The following is an 18,358-nucleotide window of genomic DNA, read 5'->3' as shown; positions in this document are numbered from 1 at the left end:
AGGCCAGGGATGCTGCTAAACATCCTACAATACACAGGACAGCATCCCGCAACACAGAATTATCCAGCCAAAATGTCAACAGTGCCAAGGTTAAGAAACCCTGATTTAAGCATGTTGTAACATTTTAGAATCTATTAGAGACAGAAAATAATATGAATAGAAATAACCGTATTAATAATAGCAGCAGCTAATATTTGTTTAACACCTATTATGTGCCAAGCATCTCATTCAATCCTGAGATTTGTTCAATTATTACTCCCAATTATCACAGGCTGAAAAAGATGAACCAGCTTGCGCAAGGTCATGTGGATGGTGAATAGCAGAGTCCAGCTCATTTTGAGCTTATCTAGTCCTTGAACTTGCACTTAAACCCCTCCTCTAACCTGCTTCCCTCAGGGGGTAGCACAAACAATGATCCATGGAAGTTCCCTGGAAAACTGAGAACAGAGGAGCTCACGAACGCAGGAGACCCTCTCTCCAGTTCGAATTCTAAGCCTCAGCTAGAAATAAAGAGCGTTCAAGTACGAGCAAGAGCATACAAAGGAATTCATGAAGCCAAGTCATCCTGTAAGGATACGCCAAGGGGTGTTACAAGCTTGATGGAGAAAGGTACATTATTATCACATTTTCTAAAAATACCCATTTATTGGGGTGAGAATGAATGAGTGCCAGAGTATTTAGCTGACTGGTGGAACAGACTCGGCACGACCCCAGAGACAGGGCACGTCAGGTCCTGGGAGCCACCAGGAGTGAATCCCTCAATAGGCCACGACTCCTTTTGCAACTATGGCACCTTAAGCTATCAAAGGGACTCAGGTAAGGCAGGGCTGCACCAGACGGATCCCCCTAAAGAGCAGAATTATAATCTATGAGTGTAGGGAGGGAGGTCATTTGTAGACAAGAAGTCGCCAGAACCAACCGGAAAAGGAGAGAAGTGAGGCTGTTAAGCAACAAATGGAGCTATAAAAAAAAAAAAAAGACAAGAATTGTCTGGCCAGTGGTGTCAGGCCAGGCTTGATGTACAAATGACCCAGCTGGTGATGTACCTGCTATTCTGAAGTGCAGAGTGGGACCAGAGCTGCTGGTGGGAACACGCCCAAGACAAGGTGACAACTTTGCACTAGTTTCAGACTTTCTCTTCAGGATGGTCTGCTCTCAGTCACAGTGTGGAAACTAAGGCAGCACAGTAACTCATGAAGGGGTAAACTACCTGTATTTACAAAATAGTTCTACTCGCTTTCCTTCCTATATTTTCTGAAGTACTTTCTAGGCCAGTGCTACCCGAATTGTGGCTCGCAGACTGAAGCCAGCCCACAACGAGAAGCACCAAATTGGAGAAAAGCATTTAAAAACTTTTACAGCAATCTGATACTGCTGCAGAATTTTTATTGTATTTTTACAAAAGTATTGGTTCATGAAGGATTGGAAATTTTAAAGTAGAGGAGAACAAGTTCTTTATCACAGAGAGTATGAGAAGCGCTGCTCTGGCATCTTTACACAAGTTCGCCCAACATACACCATGAAACTACAGCTAGCACTAGTGCAAAAGAAAGAACACATCAAAATAAACATTCCAAATGAAAACTTAAAAACAGAGCATCTTCAATTCAACAGTGCTGAGTATTTAAAATGTTCTCTAAACCAAGACTCTAAACATCTGACATCCCAGAAAAGCAGTGGTATGGCCTGGCCTAAGCATGAGAACGGGGACATAATACAGAAAATATCTGAGCACCTCCCAGGGAACAGTCCCGTGCGGGAGGCACGATCACTTCTGGCTCACTAATGTGGTAGCCAAGTTAGAGTAATGTCACTGCCTAAGGTCACAGAACTAGGAGAATGTATCTGGCCTCTAACCCAAGCTCCTTTTACTAAAGTGTACTGTCTCCAAGGTAGCTGAGGGTTTTGGGGCATTTTCCAGAATCTTTTCTGTATAAAGAACATCATGACATGCTAAAATCTAGCACTGTCCCACTTTTCTCAACAATTTCTTGCTGGAAACCACATAACAAGCCAGTCCATATTTTCATGAGAAACGGTGTTACAAATGGAAGATACATTCTTTACCAAAGCTGAACCTGAAGCAGGGATGCTGGCAAAGGCATTTCCTACACCAGGTAATTAGTGAAATTAAGTCATTTCTAAGTCCCTTCCATTCTAAGAGTCCAGGAGTACGTAATTCCATGACTCAGTATCGAAGAACACAGGTGTGACTAGAATGCCACAAAAGCAAAAATCCGACTAAACACAATATTGATACAAGTGGCCCCCATAAAATATAAATATAACATATGTAAGCCACCAAATAAAATATTATCATTTAAATTTGGTTTAAACCAAAGTACAAGGTAAAATACATTTAAACAATTAATTAACTTTTGTCTTCTGTGATCTTAGGGCACCTTTTAAACTTCTCTATCTTCTTTTTCTCCTTGAAAGTGCTTCCGGGCACAAGCAGAGGCAATCCAAACCATTCCATTATGAGATGCACTCAAAGCTGGGATCGTTCCTCTCACAAACAATTGCTGCCTGCAGCATCTAAATATTTAAAGAACTTGACTAAAACAGTTTTTAGAATAAAAGATCATTGTATCCTGTCATCTTCCCCGACTCCCTGCTCTCCTGAGAGGGAACAGCACAGGCCAGGGAGTGAGCATGCAGAGGCTGGATCTTGCTGATGGGGAGGGAAGTTTGGGGCCAACTGCTGGAAAAGGGATTTTCCAGCAGATTTCACAACTGGCAGAGCCCACTCACCCCTCACCCCCACCTATGTATTTATCACTGTATCAATCAGTGATCAGCACTAGCTCTCTAGGGTTTTACAGAAACCACTGAATTAATGAAGAAAGAAACTCCCTAGGAAGCAGACATGTGTAATACATTGAGTGTGAAGGATGCAGAAATTCAAGTCCTGGCCACCCATACAGATAACCAAATTAATAGTATTACCCTCACATCCACCACCGTGTAAACAGACAAAGCCCTACAATCCGCCTGGCCTCCAAAAGGCTCATGCATGCCCTTAACCCAATAATTCCATTTCTTAGACTCAATGTCAAGGAAATTAACCGAATTAAAATTTAGAAAACGTGAATATGCACAAAGATATTTAACAGTGTTACATTAAAAGTTAAAAACCAGAAATAATACAGATGTCCAGCAATGGGGAATGGTTACATAACATCAACAAAATATTCTGTGGTCATTAAACATAGTGTTTATAAAAATTAAGGGCCAACATCAAAATACTTATGTTACGATACTAAGTATGAAGCTGGGGACACAGATGCATACACATGCTACTCATTCCTCACTGCACTTCTCTGATTCTGAATTTTTTACCTATCTACCCACTCGCTGGCCCATCGGGTGGTAGAGCGCAGACAGCAGGTTACTAATCCCAAAGCTTCTCCTACCCCTCCAGCACACTCTGACCCCTCTTCTCCTCTGGTCCCCACCTCTACACGCTGGTCACACTTCCACCACAGAACCTATTATATGTCATTCCTCCTTTTAAATTGTATTTGTACCTACATCTCTGCCTACTTGATTACACTCCCAGAAGATAGAGGTTGGGAACTATTCATCTCTGATGTCATAGAGCCCAGTGCAGGCTAGAGATGCTCAATAAATGTTCACCTAAACAAAACACACCAATATAATCACCATAGTGCAAAATAATGGCAAAAACTTAGAGATATCAAAATGTTACCTACATATTTAACACAATGGAACATCATTCAGCCTTAAAAAGGAAAGACATTTTGACACATGCTACAACGTAGATGAACCTTAAAAACATTATGCTAAGTGAAATACACCAGTCACAAAAGAACAAATACTGAATGATTCCATTTATAAGAGGTCTCTAGTGCGGTCAATTTCATAGAGACAGAAAGTGGAATGGTGGTAGACAGGGCTGGGGGTGGGGGAAATGGAGAGTCAGTGTTTAAGAGGTCTAGAGTTTCCATTTGGGAAGATGAAAAAAGTTCTGCAGATGGAGAGTGATGATGGTTGCACAACAATGTGCGTACACTTAATGCCACTGAACTGTATATTTAAAAATGGTTAAAATGGTAAATTTTGTTATGTATATTCTAATCACAATTTTTTTAAATGTTATCAACAGCTATCTTTGCATAAGCTCACAGGTGATGGTATTCGCTTCACCTCCAGCCTCTAAATTTCGTATGATGAACATAGTTACTTTTATAAATGAAAAAGTGGCCAGGCATAGTGGCTCATGCCTGTAATCCGAGCACTTTAGGAGACCAAGGTGGGAGGATCACTTGAGGTCAGGAGTTTGAGGCTGCAGTGAGCCTCAAATGAAAAGTATAACCTTAAAACAAAAAGAAAAACTCTTCCAAGTCATTTTAAAGACACTATGAAAGTGGTTCCACAAGCCGGGTGCAATGGTGCGTGCCTGTCTACCAGCTACTTGGGACGCTGAGGCAGGAAGATCACTTGAGCCCAGGATTTTGAGGATGTAGTGAACTATGATCAAACCTGTCAATAGCCACTGCGCTCCATCCTGGGCAACACAGCAAGACCCCATTTTTTTTAAAAAAAGAAGCGGTTCACAGTCTTTCCAAAGAAGGAAGAAGTCAGAACCTCAAAAAAGTACAAAGTGCAAGTTAGGTAAACAAAGAGTGAACCCTCAGGTGACCAGACAATGTTATCTGCACACACCATTCCCCAGTCAGACAACCGCTGGATAATCCAACTTAGGAAAAAAAGGAAGCATTTTAGTTTATTTGCTCTTGGACAGAGATCCAGAGGATGGAAACTGCCCTCACAGGTGGCACGCTGCCTCTTGGAAAGGAAAGTGAGACTCTAAAGCCAAGTCACTCTGTCACAAGCAAACCCGTCTGAAGGACTCGCCAGCACAGACACGCGGCCTCTCGCACTGCAGACCTGTGTAGTGCCCCCCTTGCATGGTGCCATGATGATTGCACACAGCATACAGGTCATAGATGTAGTCCTCAGGGTCCCTTCCAAGTCCATAGGGCCGTCTCCATGGGGACCAATGGGATGGCAAACTCCAGCTGCTCTGGCTTCTCTTAACCACATGAGGTGTCATGTCCAGGCCAGTCAAGGGGAACTTGACCATGTTCTGAAGTTTCATACGCCTGTCTCCTTCCTGTTGCAAGAAGAAAAACAAGTTCTGATATTTTAATGCAAACAGAGGGCAGATCAGTTTAGGGTGGAATATGGATCCTATCAGATAAAGTGGTTTGAGTTACCTATCTGATGTTTCCCAAGACACATAACAAAACAGGGAAACAGACAAATAGTTCTAACTGTCTGGAGGTACAGGTTTCAGTATCACGAAAAGTGGAACCAGTGAGGAACTACATAAAAGGGGGTAAATGAGCCTCAGTCTTCATTTCCTTGTCTATTAAAGGGTTTTTAGGCTTCTGACTTACAAAAGTGACAATTTCAGATGATTCATCCTGATACGTCTATCACAGAGGCATGAAAATTAATGGAGTGCCAACTATGTGAAGGGCAAACCACAGTGCCTGGCACAGAAAAGCCATTCAACAAGCAGTGGCCCTTTACTCCCAACTCCTCCAACAAGTACATTAAAAGTTAACACTGACTTAGCTTAATATATTCATCTACTTGATAATCTTGGCTAATCTGTATCTTCCATTAAACCCATAGGAGAATCCAACCATCAGTTGAATAGGTATTTACTGAATGTTTCCTGTGTCTACGGGAACTTTAAAAAATTAATCAGGCATGGATATGCCCACCCCGAGGAGCTATGCAGGGATCTATTAAAGGAAGAAAAATGTTCATAAAAGAAGGAGAGGATGGGTTGTGAATGGTCAGAAAGGCCAGGCTGAAGAATTTGGATATTATTCTTATAGCTAAGGGGGAAGCACTGAGGCTTTAATGGTAGAGGTGATGTCACCAGAGTTGTGGGTGAAGAACTTATAAGCAGTGCGTAAAGCATGTTAGAAAGGGGAGAGCGATGGAGGTTAAGAAATCAATTAAAGGACACTGCAATTGCAACCAGCTGAAAAGCAACAAAAAGTCTGAACTGGCAGGGTAACAGCAAGAATGAGGAGGCAATCAAGAGGCACAATTAAGTTGGGGAGGTGACTGCCTCGATGAGAGGGACAGTCAAAGACCACACTGCAGGTTTGAGTCTGGGTTGCTGGGAAGACGATGCTGTGCCTTCCAAGAAACAGAAAGCAAAGGACATCAGTCTGCATCAGGGGAAGGAGAGAGAGAAGGTTGGGATCCAAACCCTCAACCACCTTTCCACCTGCAGATCCCAAAGGAAGGACACGGGGGAAGCCCAATACACACTCTTCACTACAATCAGAGCTGAACCCCAAACCTCTGCGTGAAAGTCCAGGCCCTGGGGATCGTGTGTGTCAACGCTGACACCTCTGCTTCCTCCGCAAGTCCTAAACATCTCTTGAATCTATTCACATCTCCCCACCTCCACTGCCACAGCCCTGTTTCAAGCCATTAGCAGCCCACTCTGGATGACTGCAATGGCCTCCTTCAAGGTCTCCCTGTCTTCATTCTTGTAGCCTCTAATGTGGTCTTCACACAATAGCCAGAATGGTCTTTTCAAAATGTGTATTTGGTACTGCTGCTTTTCTGCTTACAACCCTTCATCAGAATCCTACTCTGTTACAAGGATCTGCTTGGACAGCCAGCCTCCGCCATCTCTTCCACCTCAATTCCCACCACCATCCCACCCTCTGGAGCACCAGCCTAGCTGGCCCTTTCAGCCTCTTGCATGTGCTGTGCTCCTTCAGGCCACCAGGCTTTGCACACACTGCTCCCTCTGCCATTCCATGAGTGCATTCCTGCTCCCACCTACTCATCTTTCAGTACAAACCTTCCTAGCATCAGGCCTCGCAGACTCTGCCAACATTTACTTCCCATTTACCTCTTACAACGGGGCTGTCTGGGACAATCCTAACCTCAGGGAATAGACAGCCTTTTTGGAAAAACTGACTCACAAAGCAATACAACTCAAAGCAAACTTTCTTTCTGTATATTTATGATTCATCTTCCCCAACTATACAACAGCTCCTTGGGAGCAGGACAATACTCATTAATTACATTAGACAGAAATAGAATCTGCCTCCCCCAGAAAGGATATCTACTTACTTTCTTTTTAATCCCAAAGTACCATACCAAAATTTAGGCACAACATTTACAAATCTAAAGCAAACCTTCAAGAACAAAGGCAATATGAACTAAAATGTTTATGATTTAAAGGGTCACAGGATGGTCAAATTTTGCTCTGAGAAAGAACAAAATGCAACCCCAAATATAGGAGCAAACGTGTGTCTATAACATACACAGACAGGAGTCGATGAAACAGGGACACCAAAGAATTGCACCTAGCCCATCAGCAGAGGGCATAAGAAACCTGGTCATGGCTGGTTTTTCCCTATGTTTTCCCTATTACAGAGGATTTCCTTACCTGTCGAAATCTCTTCAGATGTATAATAAGCACGTCAGGCAGCGTCCACAGGCTTAACGTAATGCTCCCCTGCTGCAGTTGCTTACAGTGCGGGCAACGCCAGGCATCATCTGGGGCAAGCTGAAAACAGAAAGCATGACTTCCATGAAGCGCCACTCAATGCAAGACCTTGTTATGGGAGACAGCCAGACTAATTTCTCAGCCAGGGCATGGTACAACTCAGAATCTCTCTGGAAACCGCATATGATGGCAGTCAATGGAATCGCAGAATTGAAGAGGCCAGAGCAGTCACCAAACTCTAAATAGATTTTGGTTTGCTGAATAGATTACCCCTCAAAGAGGGGTGGCTAAATTTGGTAAATATTGTATAAAGGATGTTAGATGTCACAGAAGCAGAGACTCAGCATCCTCCCAAACCTCCAAACTCAACTTGTCATCTTTCCATCAACATGGTTTCCTTCTCCTCTTCCTCCTGTATGTCCTACCTCAGAAAATAACACCACCACCCACCAAACGCAGAACACAGAGGGTTACTCCAAACCCCCAACCCTTCCCTCTTCCTCCTGCTCCATGTCCATCCAAAGTAAATCTCTCTGCCACTTCTCCCACCTGTCTCCACTTCTCCACGCCCACAAACACCACCTTAATTCAGAGTCCTCATGCCTTCTCTCCCTGGACTTCAAGTCTCCCTGGACTTCGAGTCTCCTTACCGTTCTCCTCCCCAAGCTTTAAACAGCTCTAAACAGTCCTCCCCCTCCTGCTATCAACATGAACTTACTAAATGTCAATCTGAGGTCCCAAATTCACATACATCATCTCTGCAGGGAAGGATTTCAAGATGGGGACATGTCAGAGGTGTCGATAGGTGAGAGATTTAAACTACTCTGGAGTTCAGAGGATATATCAGATCTGTGATTGTCAACATGATGAGGTAAGGGAAGCTCTGGGAAAGGATGACAATGCCCACTGAGCTGGGAGAGAAAGGAGCCACAGACAGGATCTTGGGGAATGCCTATTTTTAAGGGAAACACCAAAATTGAAAACCCAGCAGAGTCTGAGGATGCACAGTCAGAAAAATGCATTTTGGTAGCATTCTAAATCCGTGAGATATTTTGTAGAATACCAATGCTGTCATCTAGAAAATCTGCTCACCTCTCAACTTTGTGCCATTCTCAAATATCTCCCAAGTCAATTTTCTTTTTAAAAAGCTAAATAGGACAAGCTGCCAAACAAAGTCTGCAATCAACCAGTCCCAAAGCCAACTACTTTAAAAATTGAGCCCAAAACTGAAAAAAACAAAAAATAAACAACAATAAAAAAAAACCATGTATTATGAAAAACTATTGTTAAAGGAACTATGAACAGCCTGGGGAAAAGAAGACTAAGTGAGAATATGAAAGCTATTTTCAAATATTTGAAGGATAAGTAGAAGAACATTAGGACTGCTGAGTTTTAGTAAATTACAGAGAGGGAACACCAGTTGGTCACAGTAACCAGGGGACACACTCCAGGTTAATTTCTGTCACCATCAGAGCTATCCCAGAGAGAAAACAGTGTGTCAAAAGTCTTGAGTAGGCAAACACCTCATAACAGAAGATGTTCAAACAGAGGCTGAACAATCCCCTATTTGAAATTAGGTAGAAGAGCCCAACCATTAGAACAAAGGAGTTTCATAGTTCCTTCCAGTCCTGAAATTGCATGATTCCCTATAAACAAGAGTGAAGAGTAACAACTAGTAGTCAAAATTATGATCCTAAACACTGATGCAAGATAGATGAACTCCACGTACTCCGGTCAAGGTTTTCCAAGGTATATAAAGACAACGAAAGGCCTGGGCCCCACCCACAAAGGTTTATTTATCCACCTATCTGTCCATCCATTCATTTAAATATTTACTGAGTCCCTATTATCTGCTAAGTGGTTGGATCACTGCTGTCTACTTTCTGTCTATACCTGCACTGTTCAACACAGGAACCACTAGCAACATGTGTTTACTGAGCACATAAATGTGGCTAATGCAACTAAGGAACTGAATTTATCTTATTTAATTTTAATTAACTTAAATTTAAACAGGTCCTCGCATCTATGTTCTTAGTATCAAAAAGTTGAGAATCACTGTTTTAGTTACTAAGGAAAATAATTTCAAATGTATTAATTAAAAAAAAAAACCTGATCATTAACCATCAAAAAGAATGAACTACAAAGGTTTATTTCTAGAGCATTTCAATTAACCAAGGTTTTCTAGAAACGTGAACAACTTTTTGTTAAAGTCCTAAAAGCAACAGCACTAAGACACCCATTACATGTGCAGAACCTACGTAAATGTAAAATCATGGGGAGTTGTCCGGGGCATAACTTGTTTCTCCACTATCATCGTGCCATGCCTACCTCCCTCCCACCCTTGGCACCCAAGAAATGTTGCCCAACCTCTTACCCGTTCCTCTTTGGTGTAGAGTTGGAAACACTGAGATAAAGTGCAGGTTTGAGGCTGATGATGACGTTCTCTTTGCAGACGGACACTTTCTGCATCAGGGATATACTCATCTTCAGTATTTACAAACAAGCTGCAATCAGAGGGGAAAGGGCATTTATCAGAGAATGTCTTGCAAAACAGACACAAAAATAAAACTGCAGCTCAAAAAAACAGCTATAAATTCATAATCAAAAAGATCAACGTGTAAGAAAACAAAAGTAGTGATCCAACTTTGCCACATTCCAAAATGTTCTTGAAAAGTTCTCCATATACAAAGTTGTTTCAAGAAGTGACTTGGAGTTGATTTTTCTGGGACTGGCCGTGAACTTGATACAGATTAAATCATATATTCTTGTCCTTCATGTCTAAGGGCATGCACCTGACATTGCTTAGCAGAATTAATGGGCCTGTAATAAATGATTTAAATGATTTATAGTAAATGTAATAAAGGAAATCAGACCTATATAGTAGTTAATGAATATATAGCTTCTCTCTCAGCAGTGAATAAATGTTCTAAGGTTTTGAGATTGGGAAGAGAGAGTGTATAGGAAAGGAATAATAAACTGCTTAAATAAAGGCTTAACAACACACCTGGATACTGAAACAAAAGGAAATACTGTGTTTCAGTTAATTTGAAAGATCAAAGGTATACTACCTAAAATGATAATTAAAACAATGACTCTATAAATTCTAAGTAAAACAATACTCACAAATCTTTTGTCTCCTTGTCCCATTCTACTACTAACTTCACATGAGCAGTACCACCTGGTCCACAGGATTTTAATGCCCTATAGAATGGGGGAAAGGGGGAAGGAAGCCACATATTATTTCCTAAATAAATTGTTTTACTTAAATGTGATATGTCCTACCTGAAATCATAATGTGATTACTGAAAATCTTCATCATAGTTCCCCATCAGAAAAAGTTTTTAGTGAAACCATCATAACCACAGATGTAATAGCTAGGTTCCAAGTGGACTGAAAAATCCTTAAATTAAAATGCCCAATATAGAAATAAAGAGATCGGAAGAAATTTAGTATCATATTATAGGCTGCCCACAATTTCTCTCAGATGTTCTTTATGACCTTTCCAAGTTTTTGCCCAATTTCTCACCCATCCAAAGAGAGACTGGACAACAGTCCCTGGAAACACATCTGCTATGACACCTCTCCACCTCCCCCCCATGTCTGAACTGCACCCTTCCTCTGTAAGGCCACCTCTCTCCCCAGTTCACCGGCTCATTGCCATCTCCTAAGAAACTCTTTAGGCATTCAGTTAATATTACTCATCTAATCCTTTTTACGCTGTGCAACAGTTTGGATCATTAATCATATATGAGCATATGCGAAATTCTAGAAGGTGGTTTTTTTTGTTTTTTTTTTTTTACCTTTCTACCGTTGGGTGGCACAGGGGCTGCTCCTCCTGGGGCAGCAAGTATGTTATTCCCACAACACTGACCACACGCAAACTAAACGGGCACACCTGCGTGAAATGTTAAGTGAGAATTAGGCTGAATTTCTCTTCAAGGGCACCTGTGTCACAGTGGCATTTCCAAAACAGATTAGAAGTATAGTAAACTGTTTTGAAAATGCTTCTGTATAATATTGTTAGGTTGTTAAACTCCTTTAATACACTTTAAATATGCTTTACCCAAATGCAATTTACATATCAAATATGTTATGCAAAACAAGTAACATTGCTTTCGCTCAACATTAACTTAATGGTCTTCCACGGATATCTTAACATAGTAATAATTTTTTAAATATACAGGTAGATGTTTTACTGAATACTCTTCAAGCTGATCATGTACTAAACTTATTAGATAAATATTATAGAAGAATACACAGCAATTCAAGGAAAACCTTGCAGTGGCCAGCTCCTTTCATAAAAGGAGGGATAAATTCTCAGTCTTGAAAGTCTGAACGCAAGAAATTCAAATTTCATTGCAATGATTGCTCTTTACTGGGTATACATTCATGTTTTGCTGCAAATATCAAAATGCTTACAAACCTGAATGCAGACCGTGGGCCTCAAGAAATACTTCATCTTCTCCAAAATTTCCTTCTGCAGAAGGTCCCATGCTATTGTCTTCTCCAAGTGCAGCACAAAAGGCAGTCCAAATCTAAAGCACACAAACATTGTAATCATCTTAAAAGTATGGCAATTCCTTTAATGCTATAATCCTTTATTCTTGATCTTTTTAAATGGAATCACAGTATAACTGGTTTTAGCACAGTTCTCAAAATAAAAGAAACAGGAAATATAAAGACATGAACAGCCTAGATTTCTAAATGAAATTTATTAGCTCATACACCAAAATGTCTTCTAGGGAAGTATGATGTCATCGTATTAGGCAACAAGGGGATAGGATTAGTGGAGATGGTAAGGAAGCTGGGGGTGGACACAAGTCTAGAAAACGGCAGGGGTCACACCTAAAAGGGGTTAGGTGCCAGAGGAATAGATAGGACTGGAAGGCCTAGCAGACAGGTAGTCTCTGACAATAAGGGAGCCACTGCCAAGCAAGTGACACTGAAAGTCAACTCCTACCCTAGCCCAATGGTATCTGGCCTCTACCAGGTCCTAGAGAAGCAGAGGCAGTATTGTGGATTTTGACCTTAGCTCCACACTGAAATCACCAAGGGAGCTTTAGAAAATAATGATGCCCAAATCCAGCCCCCACCTCCCAGAGATTTTGAGGAAATCAGCCTGGAATGCGACCTGAGCAACGAGATTTGTTTTAGAAGCTCCCCAGGTGGTTCTCAATGTAGCCAAAGTTGAAAACCACTAGCCTACGCTCAACTCTCATCCATGCCCCAGTCATTCAAACCTATTTACTGTTTCCTGAGTGTGCCCTACTCTCACAAATTCATGCCTTTGTGCAGGGAATTCCCTCAGCTTGGAATATCCTTCTCACTCTTCTTCCAGGTTACCTCCTACTCATCCACATGAAGACCCAGCGGAGGTATTCTCCTCCAAGAAGCATCCTGTTGGTTTGGTCCCTGTGTGTACTGTGCTATAAACACTGCCTGTTTCTGCCTCCACCAACAGACTGAATTATCTGATGGCAAGAACTGTGATTTATTTATCTTAGTAGCCCAAACATCCAATGCCTAGAAAATAGGTAACGAACAAACAAATGATCTAACAGATGAACTCTGACTCAGGCCCAGGCAGAAGCAGAGGTGCTAAGATCACCAAGAAACCAGTTCCTAACAACCATCAAATTGTTCACTCACAGTATTCCTTGACAGTGAACCTCTCTACCTAAAACCCACTGTGATGTGTAGTGAGCTACAAGCACGTGTAAACCATCGAACCGTATTTTTCATAAGGCAGCATCTTCACTCTTAAGAGACTAGCATCATGAAGGGGATTCCACAGGCTCTTTATTTCATCCCTTCTATGCCCCAGTCATGCCAAGCTCACTAGTCCTGGTGCATTTGCACTGGGTGTTCCCTCTCCATGGGGTCCTTTCCCTGGATGTCCACACAGCTCACCAGGGCTCAGCCCAGCTGTGACCTCCTCAGGGACACCTGCCCTGACCTTTTGAATGTAGTCTCGCCAGCCCCTCCACCATCACACTCCACCATACTTGCCTCTTTTAATGTCTTCAACATGGTAAAGGCCTGTCTGAAGCTAAATGTGTTCACTTGTGTATAGTCAGTCTGTCCTAACTGGAATGTAAGTTCTAAGGACCCTGACCCTGTGTATCTTGTTCCCTGCCGTATCCCGGTGTTTAGAACAGTGCCCAACATACTATAAACACCAAAATATGTGTTAATGGAAATCATAAAGACACTTATCAGCACATTTTATATTTACGTTATTTACCATGCAAGGAACTTATTTCAAAACAAAATTTTAAAAGGCTAATATAAAGGCTATCCCGACAAACATGAGAAACAGAGTCCTCTTTTCCTGAAACATATCTGTCTCTTGTTATTACTCAGGTTACATTACTATTGTGATATGGTTACTTTAAAAGATAGTCTAAAACACTCACAAATTCTTAGAGAGGGCAGCAGACAGATTTGACAGAGATTTCCAACTCCCAGATTTCTGACCTATGAAGCTGAATGAATAGTGGTGTCATTTGCCAAGACAGAAAATACTGGAAAACCAGTTTTATAGGGAAAGATAATGAGTTCAGTTTGGGACATAAGACTGAGGGGCATGTACCATACAAGTAGATATGTTAAGAGTTAAAAAAAAAAAAAAAAAAAGCTGCCAAGAAAGTAGCTGGATATATAGGTCTAGAGCCCCAGGAGGAGGCCTAAACTGAAAATATACATATGAAATGAGCCTTTAAATTAAGCCTTTCTAACCCATATTCTATCATCCTAATTTTACATTCTCCCCCTCCCAACTCCCCAAATCAGGTTCATTTGTACATATACTTTTCTAAATGTCAGAATCAAAAATTAACTACTAAAAGTAAAGATTTTTCAAAATGCTTAACAATATTGGACTTGCAAAGACTCAGTACCTATTGGGAAATGAGTTGGTTTTTACCTTTTCCCTTGCTGCCCGGTGCAGGCTCGGTTGCACACCAGCAGAACAATCTTGTCGCTTCTTGCTCTTGCGGTGGGCAAATCCATTTTCCCTTGCTTTGTTGCTGTTTGTGTGGTGGAAGATAGTCTATGATGATCCAAGCCAAATTTCAAGTGATTTAGATTGTTATTTAAATGAATTCCTGAAATAGAATAAAAACAACTCATTTTATCCCCTCAAAACTCTTTTCATTCATTCATTCGTTACAAAGAAATTTACTCAACAGAGAAAATAATGTAATTTAAACTGCAATCCAAAACAAGGAACACAGACTCAGATTACTAACGTAGCCATTAACATACTTTCTTTAGCATCCATTATTTCTTTTAAACTAGCCCTACCTACCTTAAAAACTGAAAATTAAAAAACTCTACATTTCGGTGAATCTTAGATATAATTTCAGAAGGGCAAGTTTGCCAAAATGATCCACCAAAAAAATTTAAAGTGAGACCATGTAACTAGCAAATACATTTTTAAAAAAATAAGAACATGTGGAATGGTCTTCAATGTTCAACAGCAGTTTCTTCTCCCTGATTACCGAGCCAAACTTACAAGAAACAAAAGATGAACTACATTTACTAGACTCAGAGCCATTATAAGAACACGCCAACATGAATACAATCGACGAGACTGAATCAACCCACATTAAAGTGAACAAAAATGTAAGTTTGACAGGCACAGTACTGATCTTCAGAAATGCCCCAGAGATTCCCATCAATCAAAGCTACCTAGCAATTCAGGACCTAGCGCAACACCTTGCACTTAGTAGGAAGTTAATAAATGCCTGGCTAAATATCTGTTCATTTCTTTAATCTTTTGGAAGCACAGCCTACGGAAATGGTACCCTAACTGGAGAAGAGAAAAAAGAAGCCCCTTCCACCACTGCCATAAGTAACACCAGAAAGAGAATAAAATAAAAATGATTCACACAGACGCATTCATAGCAGAATTCAGGCAATAACCTGAATTTCCAGCAATACAAGACTTGCTGAGCCTATTAAGATATCTCAGCATTATAACAATTTAAAATAATGGGTACACAGTTAATATCAACTTAAATTCCAGATAGAGTTTTAAAACACACACACAAATTAGAAATAAGGAAAAACTGAATCTTTTTCAAGCTGCCAGAAGGAAGAAAACTTTTTAAGCTTAAACACCATAATCACAAAAAGAAGAGATTTTACTTCATAACCATTTTATTTTTTTTAATTTCAAAATATTAAGGGGGTACAAACGTTTGTTACATGGATACCTTGTATAATGCTTAAGTCAGGGTTTTTAATGTGCCCATCACCAGAATGGTGTTCACTGTACCTGATAGGCAAGTTTTTACCCCCACCCCCTCCTAACCTCCCCAATTCTTGGTTTCCAATGATCTTTATATCTTTTGTACAATAGGCAGTAAGGGGTCAGTTGTTCAACATAGAGAGAACAGATTTAGGGCTCAGAAAGATCAGTATTGGCAAGAAGGGAAATGAGGATTTGCTGGAAACAAGAAAAACAACTGATGATGAAGATGAAGACAAAAGAAGACGTTCTGAACATAAGTGGGAGACAAAGACAGACACAGCAGAAGCAGGAAGTAGGTTAAGAAACCAAGTCTAGGAGGACTGCCAGAATTCTCACTTTTATTCTTTTCCTCCTATTTTTCTTTGTTGGCTTTTTCCCCCTACAATCAAAAATTAAATGCTTAATTTTCTCTTTTCTCTTTTAATGGTTTGATAAAGTATTTAAAACTCTGCACTTAGTCTCTAAGCACTATTTTGGCTGTCTTCCAGAGGTTTTTATATGTATTTTCTATTTTCCTTGCTATCTAAAATAGCTCTTAATTACATTTATTTATTCTTAGATGTTTAAAATTTGTTTTCATTTTCCTTACGCTTACGTATTTGTTTATATTTTGTGCTCTATTTATCCTTTCAATTGACAAATTTTAAAAATTTATTCAGATTTTCTTTATTGCTTAGTTTGCCCCTAGTTCATTAACACTAGTAATAGTGCCTTTCTACCTTAACTATGTAAATATTATTCATATCTTCTATGTCTTTAATGTTAATCTAATTTTTAACAGGCAAACAATGGCAAGTTTATTAAAAAAACTCCCACCGAGAACTTTTTTTTACAATTTCTCATTTTTTTGTTTTCGAATTATGTATTTTGCTGCTGCTATTCAGTTTACGAAGTTCTTCATTATTATTATAACAACCATTATCAATATGTAATGATTTAATTAATCTCAAATTATTTTTATAATTTAATATTAAGTATTAAATATAAATAAATACAAACATGCTTTTTAATAATTTCTACTGCATCCTACTTTCCTTTTCAAAATGCTTTTTCCCAGTTACGAAAATGATGTGTGTTCATTATAAAAATTCAAAAATATACCAAAGTATTTTAAAAATAATCAAAATCACCTGTAATTCCAAAACTCAGGTGTAGCTATTATTATTTTGATATATTTCTATGTAGTATTTTTCTATATAGCTACATACATGTATCTTAAAAAATGATCACATTGTATTTTTTTCATGTAATTATATCACTCACATCTAGTGTCCTTGAAGATTTCTCCTAAAGCATGACAAAAGAAAAAATAGATAAATTGGACTTCATCAAAATTAAGAACTTTTATGTATCAAAGCACATTATCAGGAAAGTGAAAAGAACCTACAGAATGGAAGAAAATATTTGCAAGTCATATATCTGATAAGAGCCTAGTATCTGGCATATATGAAATTTCTACACAACTCAACAAAAAGTAAACAATGCAATTTAAAAATGGGCAAAAGACCTCAATAAGCATTTTTCCAAAGATAATACACAAATGGCCAATAAGCACATGAAAAGATGTTCAACATGTCATCCACAAAATGTAAATCAAAACCATAGTGAGATATCACTGTACACTGACTAGGATAGCCAGAATCAAAAAGTCAGATAATAACAAGTGTTGGAGAGGATGTAGAGAAATTAAAACCCTCAGACACTGTTAAGGAGAATGTAAAATGGTACAGCCACTCCAGAAAACAGTCTGGAAGTTCCTCAAATGATTAAACATAGAGTTACCACATGACCTAGAAATGCCACTCCTAGGTACGTACTGAAGAGAAGTGAAAACATATGTCCACACAAAAACTTGCCAGGAATGTTCACAGCAGCATTATTCGCAATAGCCAAAAGGCAGAAATAGTTCATAACTAACACATGGATAAACAAAATGTGATATATCCAGACAATGAAATATTATTCAACCTTAAAAAGAAATGGCATATGATAAATGCCACAACATGAATGAAACTTGAAAACATGCTGAGTAAAGCCAGTCACCAAAGACCACATATTATATGATCTCAATCACAGGAAAGTCTAAACTAGGGAAATCTAAGGAAACATAAAGTAGAATAGTGGTTGCTTAGAGCTAGGTGGGATGGGGAGATTAGAGCCTGGAAGAGACAAAGTAACAGCCAATGAGACAAAAGGTGAAGAAGAAATTCTCAGCAGAGCAAAACAGTAAGGAAAGTGGAAAAGCCCAAGGCCTATTTGAGAAATAGAGAGAAACTTGGAAAAGAGTACATGGGGAAGGAGACACAGGGTAGCAGGGAGGCCAGAAAGAAAGGCATGGGCCAAATCACCAGCGGTCATGCATTCTTCCAAGGTGCCTACATATAATCTTAGACAAAGGGGAACCACTGGTAAATCAATAAGCATGTAACATGATCAGAAGTATGTAATAGAGTAAGTCTGGTGGCACTGTGGGGAATTAACTGGACTGAAGAAAGCCCAAAGTAAAGACAAAAGAAATTGCTGGAAAAGCTCTGTTGAGACTTGTCTGAACCGTGTCCATAGCAGAAGGATGAGGAAAAATG

General features: G+C 39.8%; 1 protein-coding gene across 2 annotated transcripts in view; it reads right to left on the bottom strand.

The window, feature by feature from the left end:
- Positions 1-18,358, bottom strand: part of USP31 (ubiquitin specific peptidase 31) — a 53,753-nt gene that overhangs the window by 6,445 nt on the left and 28,950 nt on the right. Inside the window, exons 7-13 of one of the 2 annotated variants that reach the window (XM_069485969.1) lie at positions 14,445-14,625; positions 11,943-12,054; positions 11,320-11,414; positions 10,643-10,720; positions 9,894-10,023; positions 7,460-7,579; positions 4,915-5,140 (exon numbers count right to left, since the gene is read on the bottom strand). In XM_069485969.1, coding sequence (XP_069342070.1) covers positions 4,915-5,140; positions 7,460-7,579; positions 9,894-10,023; positions 10,643-10,720; positions 11,320-11,414; positions 11,943-12,054; positions 14,445-14,625 — 942 coding nt within the window. The remainder of the gene's footprint in view (positions 1-4,914; positions 5,141-7,459; positions 7,580-9,893; positions 10,024-10,642; positions 10,721-11,319; positions 11,415-11,942; positions 12,055-14,444; positions 14,626-18,358) is intronic. The other variant, XM_069485970.1, reaches the window with a different exon arrangement.

Source organism: Eulemur rufifrons, chromosome 14, assembly GCF_041146395.1.
Source record: "Eulemur rufifrons isolate Redbay chromosome 14, OSU_ERuf_1, whole genome shotgun sequence".
In the NCBI taxonomy this organism is placed as follows: domain Eukaryota; kingdom Metazoa; phylum Chordata; class Mammalia; order Primates; family Lemuridae; genus Eulemur; species Eulemur rufifrons.
This window is presented reverse-complemented; position numbering and strand designations above follow the sequence as displayed.